The following is a 19,428-nucleotide window of genomic DNA, read 5'->3' as shown; positions in this document are numbered from 1 at the left end:
AAAGGGTTGGACAGGACTGAGGGACTTCACTTTCACCTTCAGTCCTTTCACATTTACTATATATTTTCAAGAAAAATATTCTGCATTATTTCAAGATAACAACTTTAATGCTTCTATGAATAAATTTAAAAGCCTCTCTCCTGAATTCTCTGGGGGCAACTGCTCAATCTTTTCATCTTTCATTTCTAATGTAGTTCATATCATAGTAGCTCACTTTGTTTTTTAAGCTTTCTCGGTTGTTATGTAAGAAAATATCATAAAATGAAAGCAAGAAATTCTCATCCTAGCACTGAATTCTATTCAACCTATAAGACAAAGAAAAGAGTATAAAATTTATGCAGTTTAGCATGAACTCAAATAATTATGATTCTCTTCTCATAAACTGACTTTAATCAGCATGCTACAAGATCCATTCTTTTAAATAACAAAACATAACATTAAGGTATGTCCTTCAGTGAAATTCTCTGTTTGAATTTAATGAGATTGACAGAAAGTATACATTTTTTAAGAGGGAATCTGCCTTTCGTGTGGTGCATGCCTAGTTCTGTCCGACTCTTTGCAACCCCATGGACCGTAGCCCACCCAGGCTCCTCTGGTCCATGGGATTTTCTAGGCAAGAATATTAAATGGCAACCCACTCTAGTATTCTTGCCTGGAGAATCCCACGGATGGAGGAGCATGGTAGGCTACAGTCCATGGGGTCGCAAAGAGTTGAACACGACTGAGTGACTTCACTTACTGCAGTGGGTGCCATTTCCTTCCATGGGATCTTCCCAACCCAGGGATCGAACCCAACTCCTGCTTGGCCGGCAGATTCTTTACCACTGTGCCACCTGAGAAACCCCACTGCATGATAGGCACTGCTCTAAACTAAGAGAACAAAGTAATATAAGACATAGGAGGTGTTTACTCTCATGGAACATATACTCTGACTATAACGAAGAAAATGCCCAGTGGGTAATATGGTCATTAAAGAAAAAAAAGATGGTACTTTTCTTATTAGATAATTATATTTGTAATTCTGTTTCCCTGCTAAATGTCATTTAAAAACATATGGAAATTATGGTGATTAAAGAAACAAAAAATGAGCCATTAATCTTTATTTTCTGTTAGAATAACAGATCAGATATTAAATCAAATTTGGGTATTTCTTGGTTCTCTTTAGTAATGGATTCCTATTTGAATATAATCAGCAAACTATTTCAAAATTTATTTTGGAAAATATTCTAGGAAAACTGCAACATATTTTACCTAATACTACAATCTAAAAATTTCTTTATCACTTACCAAATTCTGTGTATTAATGGAACTTGTATTAAGAAGATTTTCTTAAATGTACAAAAGCATTTTTTAAAGTTATACTCCGTCAATCTATGCCAAAACCAATACAGAATTGTAAAGTAAAAATTAAAAATAAATAAATTAATTTAAAAAAATAAATAAATAAAAACTGAAAAAAAATTAAAAAAAAAAAAAAGTTATACTCCTAGCCATGTATTGGTTTCCACCTGCACTGAGAAAACTAATATGCTTTCAATAATTTATAGGAAATATATTAATATAATATAGTATCATTTAGATCTCTATTTTCAAAAAACACAAGATCTCCCACAGACTTTCAGAATTTTATAATACACACATGTACTTCTCCTATACTAAAAAGGAACCAATATCTGTAATGATATCTTTTAAAATGTTGGTTAAGTGTCTGTGTTATTTTTGAAAATTATCAAATATCCAAGGGAAATAAGTTAGCCAAAGTGCTGTCTGCTATGTACTTCTTTGTCAAAAAGTACTTCAGATCATTGCCAAGTTCAGGAGTACTATGCAGGGTGACTTTGAAGAGGACGTATGAAAACATTAATTCAATCAGTTCTCATACATTTCTGTTGGTTTAAGAATCTGCCTGCAATGCAGGAAACCTGGGTTCAATCCCTGGGTCAGGAAGATCCCCTGGAGAGGGGAATGGCAACCCACTCTTGTATCCTTGCCTGAGAATTCCAAAGACAAAGGAGCCTGTCAGTCTATAGTCCATGGGGTCTCAAAGAGTTGGACATGACGTAGCAACTAACACTTCCATCTATGGTACAATAAGACAATTTTATATAACTGCATAGGAGATCAAATTTCTTACTAAAGAGTTCTTAATTGGTTTAGATTTCCTCACAATTTAAAGCTATCATCCTCTTGTGTAAACTCAGACATGAACATGAAAGTTGCTCAGTCATGTTCAACTCTTTGCAAAACCATGGACTATACAGTTCATGGAATTCTCCAGGCCAGAATACTGGAGTGGGTAGCCTTTTCATTCTCCAGTGGATCTTCCCAACCCAGCGATCACACCCAGGTCTCTGACATTGCAGGCAGATTCTTTACCAACTGAGTCATCAGGGAAGCCAAATTTAGTAAATCATCTCCCATCTTCAGTAAATGGTATAATGGTATTCTAACTCTATACAAAGCAAGCTTATTACTATATTTTTAAGTTAAATGATAGCCCCTGCTCTTTTTTTTTTTTTTTTTTTCTCTGCAACTCTGCTCAGGTATCAGTGCTTTTATTAAAATTACATCCCTTTTTTCCATCAATTTTCTGAAGAAAGAAGACACATAATCAGGAACCAATAAAAATGTAATGTGGTTAGAAAAAGTTCTCAAGCATTTTGGTACATACTGTCTATAGAGAAACAACCCCAAATAGGCATTGGTCCCATATTATTATTCTGCATATTTAAAAAATATGTTTCCCCAAAGGCATACAATGCAGTCTGTTATGAATAAGGTTAAAGTATTAAATAATTCTCCCCTTAAAATATATAGTATGAATGTGGAGTATTAGATTCATTTAAAATGCACTAATCATCATAATATCAAAGTATTTCCAGGGAGTAGATAGAGCTTAGAAAACAATGTCTCTGAAAGTCACTTAAATTAATTTATTACTTCTATTCTTTTTTATCAATGCTTTGTCTGACTATGAGCAATAGTAGGCATCAAAGTAGTTCAAAATAGTAGGCATCAAAGAAGTTTAAAAACATAGAGCATTAATCAAATATAAGCAACAATCTTATACATCAGTTTAGAAAAATTCACTTCAAACAGTAGCCTCAAATTTTTAAAAATTTCTGAATAGTAATAATTTAGTTAACTTTACAATTTAAAATTATTTTCTCTTCTATATATGCTAGCAGTTTTAATATTCTATATTAAATGAGAATAATATAATATATATATAATATATAAAGTAATGTATACATTATTTAAGGGCTTCCCTGGTGGCTCAGACGGTAAAGAATCTGCCTGAAATGCATGAGACTTGGGTTCAATCCCTGGGTTAGGATGATTTCTAAATTTTCATATTTGTTATTCCTAGAGATACCTTCATTATGTCTTAAGGTATCTTGAAGCCAATGTATTTAGATAATGTTTCAGTATATTAAAATTATGTCAATTATTTAAATACTTTAAATTCTATGTTCAAAGACACAGCTCTAGTTAAACAGTTTTTTTTGTTTGTTTGTTTGTTTTTTTAGCATGTGGGAGGATTCCTGTTCATATCCAAATTGCCCAACTAATATCTAGACTTTAGTTTTTAAAACTGAGGAAAATTCTGATTTTTAAAGACAGATGTTCAAGAAATCCACTATTTACCCTGACTAAAGTGGACAGGTTAAAATTACACATATGAAAAAACAGACACAATCAAATCCCTACAGGAAAGGGGAGAAAGAATGCTGTTCATACAAACATTGAAAATTCACTAACTGGATAATATAATCTCCAGAGTGAGAAACAAACAAACAAAAAAATATATATATATATATATATACACACACACACATATATCAGGTAAAGAAGGCCTTATTTCTACATTAATGTGTGTTCTTTAGTATCTGAATAAGCTAATTATAAGTATTCATATTTTTGAACACTAGAGGGAGTACACAAAAGAAGAAAAAAAGAAAAAGAGGCCAAATACAAATATTTTCTAGCTTCTGAATATTTTGTATAATATCAGGTCTTCTCAACAAACTGCTTTCTTACTTCTTACAGACGTAGTGGAATAATTAAAACATATTTAAGCAATATCCAAAACCTCTTTTGCATGTCCTTTTCCAGTTAATTTAAAATTTATAATGACTAATGGTAAGACAGGGACACAATGTTCAAAAAGCAGAAAAACATAGTAAATGCTGTTAAAAAAAAAAAAAATATATATATATATATATATATATATATACTTTCTCCACATTTTAGTTTACACACTCGATTAGAAGAAAGTAGAATTGCATCTAATGTGCTTCAAAGAGCTTAAAATGACAACTCTGATCTTCAGGGAATAATGAGCTCTGAAATCAAAGCCAGACTTGTCTGAAGGTGAGGGCCTAAAGTTACACCACATTCAGGGTTTAAATAGACAGGATGTCTCTAGAATTTCCATATGGGAGGGATAATAAGGGAGCCAGTGGTTGGGTTCAAGAAAGGTGAGGACTTAATGAGTTAATGTTTTTCAACATTTAGAACCTTACATGACACATAGGAAACATTACTGAGCGATCCCTGGTCCATTTCAGAGAATATGAACTGGGTTTAGTGTAGTGGATTTAGTGAGGTGAGTAGATTACAAAAATCAAAGCAGGGGACCAAGAGCTGCCTCCAGCCTACCTACAAACTACCACCACATGAAAAGGCAGGAAGATAAAGAACCCAGGTAAAAAGTGTTTAGAAAGCATCGACTACACGTTCTTTCTCTCTAACTGATACATAATAGTTTGATCTTTGAGAACTTTAATGGAACAAGACTTGGAAGAGCCTCGGTTATTCATAAATTCATTTAATGAGCACCTATTATATGATAGCCACTGCTCTAGTTCTTTGAGATATATAAAACAAAGGTCACTGACCTCTAGGAGTGAATATTCTAGATGTGGGAAACAAACCACGAATAGTAGAAATAAGCTGTTTAGTATATCAGAAACTATTAAGAAAGAGAGAAAAGCTGAAATAAGAAAAGAAAGATAGAGGATACCAGAGTATATAGTAACATACAGAGCCACCAGAATCAGCTGTGGTGGGATAACACATGAGGGAAACTTTAATAAAATAACAGAGCAGTAAGGCAGAGTTAGCAATGGAAATGTGGATGACACATTCATGCCTGAAATAGCCAAGATTAATGAAGCTGAAGCAGAAAGAGCCAAAAAACTAGTAAGTGAGCATGAAAGTGGAAGTCAGCATGAAAACAGGGTTGAAAGGAAATCTGGGGCCTTGTAACCACTGTAAGCACTTTGAGAACAGCCAATCATTACGCAGATTTGAGAACAATATGATCGTGGTTTACCCAGACAGCTGAGCTAAAAATGAGGGCTCAAGGAAGCAAAAGAGAACAGTCAGGATGTTACTGTAACAACTGAAGTGAGAGAGGATGTTGCTGCCATGGACCAGTGTGGTAGCAGAGGAGGAACTGGTCAAATTTTACAAATATTTTGAAGGTACAGCCAACCAGACTGTGATGAATTTGAATCTAACACTATCCATTGGCTTGGGAGAGACTGCAAAACCTAAGTTTTGAGGGAAAGAGAAAAAACAGTATTCCAATTTGCACACAAAAAGGTGAAGATGTCTCTTAAGACATTCAGGTAGAGATACAGAGAAGACCACTGATCTTAAAAAAATTAGAAGGTCTGGAGAAACCAGGGTTCTCTGCCATGGGGATTCTCCAGGCAAGAATACTGGAGTGGGTTGCTATGCGCTCCTCCAGGGGATCTTCCCAATCCAGGGATCGAATCTAGGTCTCCCGCATGGCATGTGGAGTCTTTACCATCTGAGCCACCAAGGGAAGCCCCAGGTAGAGTACAGGTCTGATCAAAGGGGGTTTAGGAAAGAGTAAGATGAAATAGGTGATGGCAAATATAAAACTCAAGATATTCTATAAAAGAGAGCTAAGAAGCAGGATGGTAATTTTCAAGGCAAGTGGAGTCAAGAGAGGGCTTTACTATTATCATTATTTTCACTTTTGCTTTCATGGGAATCATCTGGGGAGAATGAACAAAAGATAATATAGCAGAAATAGGTGAGAATTGTTAGTGATTTTCTTGAGTAGATGAGAAAGAACAGACTGTCATGCACAAGTAGAATTACTGAGTTTTAGTCCTTAACATCTTTAATAAGTATTACTTAGAATTGGATCCTCAAATTTAAGTTCCTCATCAGATAACAAGAGTAAGACTTTAAAAATGTTGCAATGAATATTACATGGTTACTAACTAAAAGAGAAAGGTTACTAACTTCTTTTAAGGCACAATCATGGAACGATTGTTAAGGAACATAAGAAAACACAGCTGAGTGGCAAACATGAGGAATACAGAATTCAAGTTGGATAAGAACTGTGATGTCAAGATTGTTTGGGATGGTCTCTGCTTTAATCCCCAAAGAAGAAGAGATAAGGCCACGTTATAAAAATGGAACTGCTAGATATCAGCCTGGAAGTCTGGGTTTGTTCATTTGACATTTTAAGTATCAGGAGAATAGTGTGTGATCTTTTAAGCAGGGGAGTGGCCTGAAGAAAGCAGTGTGTTAAGAAGATTAATCTGGTAGTGTTTAAAGAATGAACTGGCAGAGGAGAGGCGAAGAAGAGACAGACAGCTCTAGGGCTAATAAAACATCATCCATGAAATTCATAGCACAAGGATAGGAGAGGTGGCAGTAGGAAGGCAGGCGGTCAATCTGAAACCCCCTATTTAGAAGAATTTACAAGACTTCCCAATGATTTTACGCTTCTGCTGTACCAGGAGCTTTTCTTTCACAGCCTTTAACACTCCTTAAAAAATATTATCTATGTTATTATTTGAATAATGTCTTCCTATTAGTATGTAAGTTCCAGATGTCAGGGGTGTTGTGTGTTGCTCAATACTGTGCTTTTATTCCCTAGTACACTGCCTTGCATATAGTAGCTATTTAAAGAATGTAGAAATTTAAACAAAATTTTTGCATAAGTGTATAATATATTGAAGCATAATCAAAGAAGCTTATGCAGCATATCAAAGAAGCTTACCTGGAAGGAGAAGAAGGAAAAGAGAAGTTTCAAGAACAAAAAAATGAAGAAGACAGAGAAGAAGGGAAGAACAAGAAAGGAAAGTATGACCCATGAGGCAGAAGAGGAAGGAGAGAGAAAGAGATTATACTGAAGTTAAAAGCCCGTAAACTAGCAGAGTAACACTGTAGCTGCTGACAGCTGGGAAGCTGTACTTCTGGACAAGGATCTAGAGGGAGAAGTGTCAAGAGACCAACTCCATCTCTGCTCTCTACACTGGCGGACCAGCCAAAAAGAGCATTTGGGCTCTCCCATAACATCTTACAGGGGCCAGCTCAAGTTCTCTCTCCATTTCAGCTTCCTCATACATGAAAGTGAAAGTGAGGTCCCTCAGTCATGTCCGACTCTTTGCAACCCCAAGGACAGTAGCCTACCAGGCTCCGCCGTCCATGGGATTTTCCAGGCAAGAGTACTGGAGTAGGTTGCCATTTCCTTCTCCAGGGGATCTTCCTGATCCAGGATCAAACCCACACCTTCTGCAACTGCAGGAAGATTCTTTACCACGGAGCCACCAGGGAAGCCCACAATATTGTTAGGCAGCTCAATAATTTGGAGCCTTTTAAATAACTCCACAAGCTTCTCTATTCATCTGTCACAGCAGAAAGTGAAACAACTGTAAAAACCCCAGACATTTCAGAAAACTTAAGGACAGTAGTCCCTTTCTACTACAATTTGAAAACAACAAAAGAGAATAAAAGTTACTGAAATAATGACAGACTTTATTTTCTTGGGTTCCAAAATAACTGTGGATGGTGACTGCAGCCATGAAATTAAAAGACATTTGCTCCTTGGAAGAGAAGTTATGACAAACCTAAACAGCGTATTAAAAACCAGAGACATCGCTTTGCCAACAAAGGTCTGTATGGTCAAAGCTATGGCTTTTCCAGACGTCATGGACAGATGTGAAAGTTGGACCATAAAGAAGGCTGAGCACCAGAGAATGGATGCTTTCGAACAGTGGTGCTGGAGAAGACTCTTGAGAGTCCCTTGGACAGCAAGGAGATCAAACCAGTCAATCCTAAAGGAAATCAACCCTGAATAGTTACTGGAAGGACTGGTGCTGAAGCTGAAGCTGCAATGCTTTGTCCACCTGACGTGAAGAGTTGACTCACTGGAAAAGACCATGATGCCCGGAAAGACTGAGGGCAGGAGGAGAAGGGAGAGACAGAGGATGAGATGGTTGGATGGCATCATCAACTCACTGGACATGGGTTTGAGTAAACTCTGGGAGACAGTGAAGGACAGGGAAGCCTGGCATTCTACAGGTCACAAAGAATCGGACATACTGAATGACTGAACAACAAATTCTTTTAAATTCATTTGAAACTTCTCTATACAATGCTCAAGATCAGGAAATACCCATGTTAGTTGCTCCTTTATTTTCTAAGTCATAATATAAAAAAAGAGATGTTATATTATTATTAATGTTTTTGCTGAAGAGTAAATAGGTCAAAAGTAATTCACTGCAGTACCTACTTATTTGAAGGATGAAAACTACAATGTCTGATCAACCCACTGTTAGTTCTGCTTCAATACTGGTGTCCAAAACTGAGTACAACCCAACAAAAACAATGTTATCACAAAGAAGTAATTCACTCACAACAAGATGAAAAGGTTTATCATTTTCACTAGAAATTGAAGAAGCAGAGTCCATACGTATACAGATACCAGGGGTAAAAAAATCTTGTGAAAAACTCTCTGGAAGACAACTTGGCAAAGTGGATTGAAGACTTTAAAACTCCCACAACCCTTGATTTCAAAACAAATGGAGGAAAAGCAGGAAAATCCAGAGTTTAGTGGTTAAATGCCTGAGTTGTGCTGTGTGCCCAGTCATGTTCAACTCTTTGGGGCCCCATGCGCTGTAGCCCACCAGGCTCCTCTGCCCATGGAATTTTCCAGGCAAGAATATTGAAGCAGGGTGCCATTTCCTGCTCTAGAGGATCTTCCCAACCCAAGATTCAAACCTGTGTCTCTTGAGTCTCGTGTATTGGCAGGCGAGTTCTTCACCACAAGTGCCACCTGGGAAATGCCTGGGCAGCAGCAATAAAATGCCTAGCAATGAAGCCTCACTTACAAGTAAGGGACCTTGGCAAGTGACTATATCTCTGACCTCTGTTTTCTTATCTGTAAAACAGTAACAACTCTACCTTCCTCACATGTCTGTTTTGAGAATTAGAAGTCCTAATATTAAGAAATATACTTAGAACGGTACCAGGCAGAGAGTAAAAATTTCTTTGCTGTTTTTATTGTCAAAGCTGTTCTTTTAGAGATCTGTAACACAAAAACTTGTTAATAAATAGGCTGTTGAACATTCAGTTCAGTTCAGTTCAGTCGCTCAGTCATGTCCAACTCTTCGCGACCCCATGAATCACAGCACGCCAGGCCTCCCTGTCCTTCACCAACTCCCAGAGTTCACTCAGACTCACGTCCATCAAGTCAGTGATGCCATCCAGCCATCTCATCCTCTGTTGTTCCCTTTTCCTCCTGCCCCCAATCCCTCCCAGCATCAGAGTCTTTTCCAGTGAGTCAAGTCTTCGCAAGAGGTGGCCAAAGTACTGGAGTTTCAGCTTTAGCATCATTCCTTCCAAAGTAATCCCAGGGCTGATCTCCTTCAGAATGGGCTGGCTGGATCTCCTTGTAGTCCAAGGGACTCTCAAGAGTCTTCTCCAACACCACACTTCAAAAGCATCAATTCTTCGGTGCTCAGCTTTCTTCACAGTCCAACTCTCACAGCCATACATGACCACTGGAAAAACCATAGCCTTGACTAGATGGACCATTGTTGGCAAAGTAATGTCTCTGCTTTTGAACATGCTATCTAGGTTGGTCATAACTTTTCTTCCAAGGAGTAAGCGTCTTTTAATTTCATTGCTACAGTCACCATCTGCAGTGATTTTGGAGCCCCCCAAAATAAAGTCTGACATTGTTTCCACTGTTTCCCCATCAATTTCCACATTAGGGGACCTATAAAGTAACTTACAATAGATTTATATAATGGTTATGATCTAATAGTACTCCAGAAAGCAGAAAACATCATTGCACATAACCTCATAATTTTACATAACTTTGTCTATGTTAAAAATGCACATACAAAAAGACAGAAGCGCTTGTCTGGTGGTCCAGTGGTTAAGAATCTGCCTTGCAGTGCAGGGGATGTATGTTCAAACCCTGGTCAGGGAACTAAGATTCCACATGCTATGGAGCAACTAAGCCTGAGTGCCACAACTAGAGAGTCTGTGAGCTGCAATAAAGACCCAGTGCAGACAAATTACATAAACAGATATTTTTTTAAAAAAAGATGGAGAGAAAATGTAGCAAAATTCTCAATATATTTATTTATGTGTGGCAGTAAAGACAATTTTTGTTTTCTCCTTTTTTAGTTTTTTGGACTTTTCCCAAACTTTCTATATTATTCATACAATGTATTATGTAAGAAATCACAAAAAAATTGAAATATTTTCTTTAAAAAAAACTAATACCCTCAGAATTTGAAGGAAAGAAAAATAGGTGGAGCAGGAATTTTAGGGCAGTGAAAATACTTTATAGAACACCAAAATGATAGATACATATCATTAGACATTTGTCCAAAGTCACAAAATGTCTGAAATTAAGAGTAAACGCTAACATAAACTACAGAAATGGATGATACTGATGTGTTAATGTGGTTTAGTCACCAAACCATGTCCAACTCTTTGCAACTCCATGGACTGCAACACACCAGGCTTCCTTGTCCTTCACTATCTCCGGGAGTTTGCTCAAATTCATGTCTACTGAGTTGGTGATGCCATCCAGCCATCTCATCCTCTGTCACCCCCTTCTTTTGCCCTTAATCTCTGTATATCCATCAATTATACCAATGTACCAATCTGGTGGGGGATGTTGATAATGCAGGATGATACATACGTACAGGGACATAGGGACATAGGAATCTTTGTACCTCCTCCTCGATTTTGCTGGGAACCTAAAACTGCTCCTCCCCAAAAAATAAAATACACAAATTAATCTTTTAAAGAAAAAAAAGTACCCTTCATTGTTACCAAACTTTGATTTTCAGCTTTATGTCATTTATGTACATATTAATCAGAAATTAGTTAGCATATTATTGGAAATTTTCCCTTTTAATTTTAAAAAATTGCCCATGCTATTTTTCATTAACTAGTTCTATAGAAGCTTCTATAGTTTAATTTATTTGGGAAAAATATGTTTTACTCAAACTTACATTCTATCTTTTTCTTACACTTTGTTTTAATTACCTGAGATCCTCAGAGCAGTAAAGGTAGAAAAAAAAAAATAATGCAGGTAACAAATTACTGCATTGGTTTTATTATCTATTACTTCACTATTGCCTGAAGTACACTATTTATTACTTTCAGTCTGCTTGAATTTCTTATCAGGTAATTCTCTGAGTCTTAAATAGTTTAATGCATTGGAAATAGAGAGACAGTAAAGGATGGTTACTGGTTATTTTTATTTTCTCAGAACCATGATGCTCTTTTAATAACATGCTAAGCCATCATGCTTAAGAAAAGAAAAACTAAAAAGCATTTTAGCAGGTAAATATACTTGTTTGAGAAGGCAGACTGTTGAATAGAGTAGTAGAACTACAGCTATAGCTGCAATTGAATTAACTATGAAATTTACTCATTCACAATTTTAGAACTTAGAAAATACTGCAGAGAGTATTCTCTGTAATTTGTTCAAGTAATGAATTTTATATGCATGGATTCATTAACCAGAAAATATTTGGTAGGATTTCCCAGACCAATAAACTACAGCACTTATTTAAAAAAAGAGAAATATTTTGTAGATAATTGTTAATTCTATTTTGTTGTTATTGTCAATTCAATTAATTCTGTTTTCAATGCCCCCCACAAATGGATCATTTCCTAAGGTTTTCAAACTTTTTAAAATTAAACTTAATTTTATTTCCTTTTATGACATTGTAAGAAAAAAGATGAATGCTTTCCAATTCATAGTCACAAAGCTGACAAAACCTTCCCACTCATGCAGTCCCATCAGTCAGTGACTGTGGGGCAGACAAAATAACTCATCTTAGCTGGTCTCTCCGTAACAGTCATGTCTACTCCCATGGCTTAGCTATATGTTATATACATATGTGTATGTGTATGTATATTTTATATATACAGATATATGTATGTACACATATATTTAACTCATATGATAGTCTTGTTACTTAAAATCATAAAATGAAACAGTATGAAAAATTACCAAGGCTATAAACAGTCTAAATGAGAATCCAACTAAAGCAGCAATGAATTTTGTTTCCAAGTAAAAAGCTACTTATTACATACTCCAATATCTCCCTAATCAACAAGATCCATGATCCCATACTAACACCAACACTTGATGCAAACCAAGTTTGCCAGTGATTTCTTCATAAAAGAGCTTCCCAGGTGGTGTAGGGGTAAAGAATCTGCCTGCAATGTAGGAAACATGGGAGGCTAGAGATGTGGGATGGATCCCTGGGTCTGGAAGATCAGCTGGAGGAGGAAATGGCAACCCACTCCAGTATTCTTGCCTGGACAATTCCATGGACAGAGGAGTCTGGTGGGCTACAGTCCATGGGGTCACAAAGAGTTGACTTCTACTGAGTGACTGAGCATGCAAGCCTCTTCATAAACAACAGGCAAAATGATATGAAGAGCTGTCAGATTATATGAGAATTATTTTTTAAAAGCACTCTTTCTTCTGCATTACTTCATTTTAAAAAAAAAAGGATCATTCCATACCTAATAAGCCAGAAATTGCTAATTTTATCCCTACAACTTTAGTGTTTCACCACTAATTTTTTCTCTGTGTATAAAAAAGCAACACGGAATTATCTTGCACTCCAATGCTATTTCCCCTCCTCAAGTCCTCCTTTCTACCTTTTCAAACCTTATCCACATCTCAAAGACCCCAAATTTTACTTTTCCACTCTTCATACCCCCTAAGAGCTTAATCATCATGAAAATCTCCACTGTTTATTTATATTTTCTTTACTGGGGTATAGTTGTTTAGCAGTAGCAGCAGTTGTTTCATAAAATCTCCACTGTTTAATTGTAACAGTTGGATATGTGAGTTCCTGTATATGGCACGGATCCATTTTTGTTAATCATGACAATCTGAATAAACCATAAGCTTCTTTTAAGCTTCTACCACTCTTTTCACCAAAGGTTAACCATACTACTAAGTACATAGTAAGTATTGGTTTATAAATCTTAGTAAGTATTGGTTTATAAATCTACATATTCTTATTCTCAAGTCTCTTTTCTTAGATCACAGTAAGAGTACCCACTAAAAGCAGCAAGGTCTTTACACAGTATTGATGCTGAAAGACAGGATAAATGTCTCCCAAACAACTCTCTGAGTTCACTGAGATCAGAAGCTCAAACTACTCATACTGGTAGCAATAAAATGATAACATAGTATTTGGCACACAGTAACTACTGAATAAATATGTTTAATTATACTTAAGGCTTTTCCATTATAGTAGAGAAGACCCAGAAACTCACATTATTTCTGAACAGTCAAGCTATTTGAGGTTTTACTAAATTCAGAGGGCAGAATAAATCTGCCCTTAGACACTATAGAAATCCCAACCCTCTTCTCCTAATATTCAATCTAATTATAAATGGTTAAGTAACAACAGATAATGATAAAAGATACCAATAGTAATGAAATGTTGTTACTATTAAAGAGTTCCAAGTACCTACTATTCTACTGGAATCCATCCCACTACCTGAATTGACTGAAGTCCAGAAAACTTCTAAAAAGAAAATAAATTTCAAAACAACCTCAAACAAAAGTCCAATATTGTTGGTGCAGAATTTATACAAAAATAAAGGAAAAAATATTCAAAAAAAGATACTGCATTTTAGATAGAATGAACAGGGGGAAAAACAAATACCATATGGTGAATGATATAGTAATCAAGTCATAATCACCTTCTTATTTTTAACTTCTGTTCCAAGTTAATAAGAGCTCTGTGCTAATTTATATCAAAATACATCATGGCCTAAAATTATACCATTGCCAATAAAAGAATTAGAATTCTAAATGCAACAGTTTGTATTTAATATATTCCTATGATAGCCCGCTGAAATAGCAAATGTAATAACTGATAAATAGTGATATTTATATTTACAAATCATAAGCATAGACACTAACAGGTTTTTCAGTTACTCCCCCATTCAAAATTACATCATAGACATGTTCAGTCATGTGTGCTACATTATCTTAAAAAGATAAATGCTGGACAACTGCAAGATGTCACAGGTTAAACATGCCCTATAAATATTTTGTTCTTGAAATAACTCTTTCTCCTACAATATAAATGGCCAGCATTTTGAGATTCAGACATAATATATACAACTCCGTGTGCAAACTTAGGAAGATGATATCCTCCTCACAAAAGGTAACAATCACATCAAATAATTTATCATTCATAAAGTTTACTCGTGAGAGTGAAATCTTAAATCAATCAGGCCCCAGCACCCAATCAAAGCTTACAAAGCATCAAGTCAACATTTCATCTTTAGATATGCCTGGAAGACAGATCCTTTAATTGGTTGTACATTTTCTATGCTTTTCTATTTCTTTTACATACCAGTTTGCTTGGTGTTGTTTTCCCTAAAAAAGAAAAATCCTCAAGCAAATGAAAACACAGAAAGAGTGAAAGGGAGAGAGACCCACAGACTCCCTGATTTACTTCTTTGTGATTCCAACCAAGATCTATGGTGAGGTTAAAAGTTTCACAATACATCAGCCTGGTCTGCAAACATCCACAAAATAAGGATGCAAAGCAGAACTGGGACCATGTGCAGTTTCTTGTCATTTATGCTGCCTAAAATAGAGAGTGGAGTGACACATGGTAATATAAGAAGTATTTGCCCAAAGATGCCATTTTCATTGACTACCTTTCTCTTAATCTCAGGCTGCTGGATGAAACAGTAAAAACGTTTCTGTGCTGATGTAAGTTTCCCACATCCCCCATCTTAGAAATCTCAACAACTGAAAAGCACAATTCTACCAAAAGGAACGTGCAAAAATTTGTTCATTTTTTAAAAAAACATCATTATGTTTCAAATGAAAACACAACCTGCCAAAAATGTCAAATAAAAGGGTAACAAAAAACAAACAGCATCTTTAGAATTGAATTTCAATGCATAACCTTGCCATCTGCCAACCAGTTGTGAAGCAGTGATCCTAGAGAAGCCCTGAAACAAGAACAAGTAAGTTTCCTCCTCGGACTGATCACCTGTATCACTCTCCGCTTCCAGGTTAGTAATTATATTGTCGATGGAGCAGCCTCCAAGAATGACACTTGCCATTGCCAAACCGAACCCTGTTGATAAATGGGCCATTTAAACAGACTTGCATTTGGTAACATTCGCTGAGTTCAGTTCACTGAATGGGGAGATGGGAAGAAAAAAAAAGGGGGGGCTCGATCTTTACATCTGGATTGGAAATTGGACAAATGAGGTCAGTCTCTAGAGGCCAGACATCCAAAGGACCCTCAGTCTCCTGCCACTTGGCCTCTAAAACAGGATTACATTTTGGATCTAGACTATGCCCCACCCCTTCCCTTCCCACCGTGGCTACCACCTTAGAAGTTACCGCGGTAGCTCTCCTGCGACTAGGGGTGCGGATTCTCTGAAGCAAAACAGCACCGGGCACCAATTCAGTAGCGGGAAACTACTGGGTTGGGACAGCCACCAGCTCCTCCAAGAAGCCACCTTCGGGCTCGCAGGAGACCCCACCGCCCCATCCCTGCCCTCGTCCCCGCCTGGAGCTGCAGCGGGAGTTACGCATCCTCAGCCTTGACACTGTCTGCGCTTCTTTCTATCCGGATCAAGGCTGGTGGGGGTGAAAGGGGAGAAGTAGGGTTCGTGGGAGCGAGGAAGAACCAAAACAGTCCAGGTCCCCAAAAGCTAGAACTCAAGTGGCCAGAAGCTGGTGCACGCGCGTCACACACACACATGCACACATACATGCACACACACACCCCGAGGCGCTCTGTGCCCCAGCTTCTATGCCAACTGGCGATAGGACGGGAAGAAGAAAGGAGGTGGGGTAGCGGGCAGGCCTGGAGTTCCTAAGGAGTGCAGCGGCTGCCTCCTGAACTGCGAAAGTGAGGAAGTCCCAGACCCTTCTACATCCCCACGTCTGAGATCTCCTGCAAGCAACCCCGGGTCGCTTTCCTTCCAGCAGGGTTCGGGGCTCGGGAAGCGGGGAGCAGAGCTGGAGTCGAGCTTCTCCCAGGTTGCCCTCCAGGGTCTGGCTCGGGGCCGAAACCCGCCCCATCAGCCTTGGTCCAGGAAGGCTGCCAGGCAAGGAGCGACAAGCCTGGAAGAGCAAGAGGGCAGGAGAGAAGCATCTTGCACTCTCAGGCCAGTGGCTGGTCTCTTCCTCTGTCGACACACCCCCAGTTAATCCCCTGCTCTGTCTCTCTCTCTCTCTCTCTCTCTCACACACACACACACGCACTCACACACACACACTTAGATACGGAGACTCGCGTGTTCACCCCTCCTACCAGCCCAGGTCCATCGATTAAAAAACACTAGTTGATTTCTTCCTGATTAAAAACAAGAAAGTGCAACAACTTCTCGGGAGTCGCAGGAGCAGAGCAAGTCTATCCGCAGGCGTCCTCTTTCTATAGTTTCCTAGGAGTTAAGAAATCTGGCGGTCCCCAGTGAAAACGGACCCCTAGTGGGTAAAACACAACGAACTCCTTCCCCAGCCCTCCACCCCCCAAACCCCGCCACCTCTCACCTCCTTAAGTTCCTTGGCCACGTCCTTCAGGTCTCCCAGGACTAATTCCAGATCCTCCACGATGATCTTGATCTGTTCCTTCACCTTGGTTTTGGAGGCTGCCGGCGGTCCCTCGGCTGGAGAGGACGAGGAGGGGGTCCCCTTGGACTTGGCTGACATTCTTTGGGGGCAAGCGAGGCAGGTCAGCACAGGCGGGCCAGCGGAGGCTGCTGCGCGCCCCGGTCCCCCCACATCCTGGACGCTCCCCGGGCAGCGGCGGGTGGTGGCTGCGCTCGGCGCTCGGCCGGGCGGCCGCACCGTGGTGCTGCTGCCATCGGCTCCACAAGACACGGCGCTCGGCGCCGGGCTGCAGACGGGCGAACAGCGCGCCTGCGCCTCCGCCCGCCGCTCTCGCGCACACACGCGCTCGCGGTTCCCCGCCCGCGCGCCGCGAGGGGCGCCGGCCGGCCCGGCTGTCAGCTGCAGTCCCCGGCACGTGTCTCCTCCGGGATCTCTCCGGAATACCTGGGCGTCTGGGAGCAGGGTCCTGCCCACCCTCTCGTCTAGATCCTGAAATGCCCTCCCTCATTTGATCATGCTGGATGTCTTTTCACATCCAGCTTGGATTCCTGCTGTTTCCCCACCAACAGGGACCAGGATCCCCACCACACTTTTTCTGATCAATTAATCAAGAACCACAGGAGGGTCAGAAGTTGGATTTAGGGTTAGTAAAAGCGAACCTAAATGTTTATCCAGGGCGAGAGTATGTCCAGAAGGCCTCCAGTCACTCTCCTACTCAGCTAAGAGTTAACACAGACGAACAGGTTTGTTTGTTTGTTTTAAAGGAGAGAAGTCGATACAATTGACCCCTCACCCCCTGGAATCATGATAGTTAAACAGTGTTCTTGAAAGAGGTAGCTTAATCCTGTTGATTCCACAGAGCTAATAGAGGATTTATTAATTGCAAGTCCTCTCACCAAAAAATCCCCTGGGAGACTGAGTCATCTTGGCTCTACTTATCTGGGACAGGTTTTTTTTTTTTTAACTGTCCTTCCTCTTTTCACGACCTACGCTGATGTATGTTTTGGGTAGAGGGGAAATACACTGGATCTCCTGCTGTGAGAGAGAATAAGAAGAGTTTGCTTCCAACTTTTTTCTTTTTTGTTTTTGTATCTATTTCAAGTCTTTTGCAACTAAATAAAGAGGAAATAACTTTTTGACTGCTCTGTTAAAAAGATCTAGGGAAGGGAGTTAATAGGAAGCCTTGGGTTTCATTCTCAGTAGGTGGCTAGGATTCTCATTAGTTAAAAGTTCTAATTTCCTGAGTGGCAAACTCATGGGTTATTAGCTATTGACCTAGAGGGCTGGATTTAGTTTGTTTTCTTCAGTGCACTCTACTCCAAATTATTACTTTAATAGGCTTCCCATTTGGTCATGCCTTAGCAGGCATCTCTGTCTCTTACTTCTCATACCCCAGGTTGTTCCAACATGCTTCCATACAAGAAGAAAATCTTGGCAGCTCCCCTCTTCCTAGTCCCTTAGGCCCCTCATATTCAGTCTCTTCATTCTGAATAATTCATCTTGATAAATCCTTGTAAGTCTTATTTGCCATATGGAAGGAAAAAAGAGACAACAGAAGAAAAATAGGAATATAGAAGTGTCAAGAGAATTTAAAAAATTAATTTAAAATTTAAAATTCATTGAAAAATCAGAGGGAAAAGAAGAAAGTAGAAAGCAGAGGCTGCTGGAAAAAATTAAAATAAGGCAAGAATAAAGAAACCAGTGTGCACTAGGTAAACTGGAGAGAAGAGGGAAGAAATAATTATAAGTGTTAAATAAGTAACATGCTTGAGTTCTCTAAGGTAAAGAGAATATATAGTTTTAAATGACCATGTGTCTGCAGGTTCTTCTTTATATTAAAAGATGTAACTGTAATAAGTATATACAACAGGTTTACAAACTTCTCCATTGTAAATTCCTAATCTTTAATTATACTCTTACTTAATATCGGAAGAAGGATAAGTGGTCAGAAATGGCAGGAAAGAAGGTGAGAAAGAGGGAAGGTGCTACTCCTTTATATCTGAATTTTTGACTCTCAACAGTAGACAAGTGAATAGAAAAGCCCTCAAAACTCAGAAATAACAAAGTTAGGCAAGAATACTGGAAAATAGGAAAGAAGATGGTGTCTTGGTGGTTTTCTCCCACAGACAAAGTAAGTCTCATTAATATAAGAATATTTTCATGCTATGCTAAATCTCCTTCACTGACAATTTAAAACTTCTTTTCTCCTATAATATCTATGAAATCAATTCTGAATATTCACTGGAAGGACGGTTACTTCATGAAGCTAAAGCTCCAATACTTTGACCACCTGATGCCAAGAACCTACTCATTGGAAACGACCTTGATGCTGGGAAAGGTTGAAGGCAGGAGAAGGGGACAACAGAGGATAAGATGGTTGGATGGCATCACTAGCTCAATGGACATGAGTCTGAGCAAACGCGGGAGAAAGTGAGGACAGGGAAGCCTGGTGTGCTGCAGTCCATGGGGTCGCAAAGAGTTGGACACCAATTAGCAACTGA

General features: G+C 38.7%; 1 protein-coding gene across 3 annotated transcripts in view; it reads right to left on the bottom strand.

The window, feature by feature from the left end:
* The window catches only part of PRR16 (proline rich 16), a 287,644-nt gene extending 270,406 nt beyond the window's left edge, over positions 1-17,238 (bottom strand). For 2 of the 3 annotated variants that reach the window (XM_040241701.1, XM_040241700.1), the window contains exon 1: positions 16,868-17,194. In XM_040241701.1, coding sequence (XP_040097635.1) covers positions 16,868-17,026 — 159 coding nt within the window. In that variant the 5' untranslated portion in view covers positions 17,027-17,194. Of the gene's footprint in view, positions 1-16,867 lie in introns of all 3 variants that reach the window. The other variant, XM_040241702.1, reaches the window with a different exon arrangement.
* Between the last annotated feature and the right edge of the window lie 2,190 nt (positions 17,239-19,428).

This window comes from Oryx dammah, unplaced genomic scaffold, assembly GCF_014754425.2.
Source record: "Oryx dammah isolate SB20612 unplaced genomic scaffold, SCBI_Odam_1.1 HiC_scaffold_5, whole genome shotgun sequence".
NCBI classification, from domain to species: Eukaryota; Metazoa; Chordata; class Mammalia; order Artiodactyla; family Bovidae; genus Oryx; species Oryx dammah.
The sequence above is the reverse complement of the archived record's forward strand: the minus strand, read 5'-3'. Positions and strand labels throughout refer to the sequence as shown.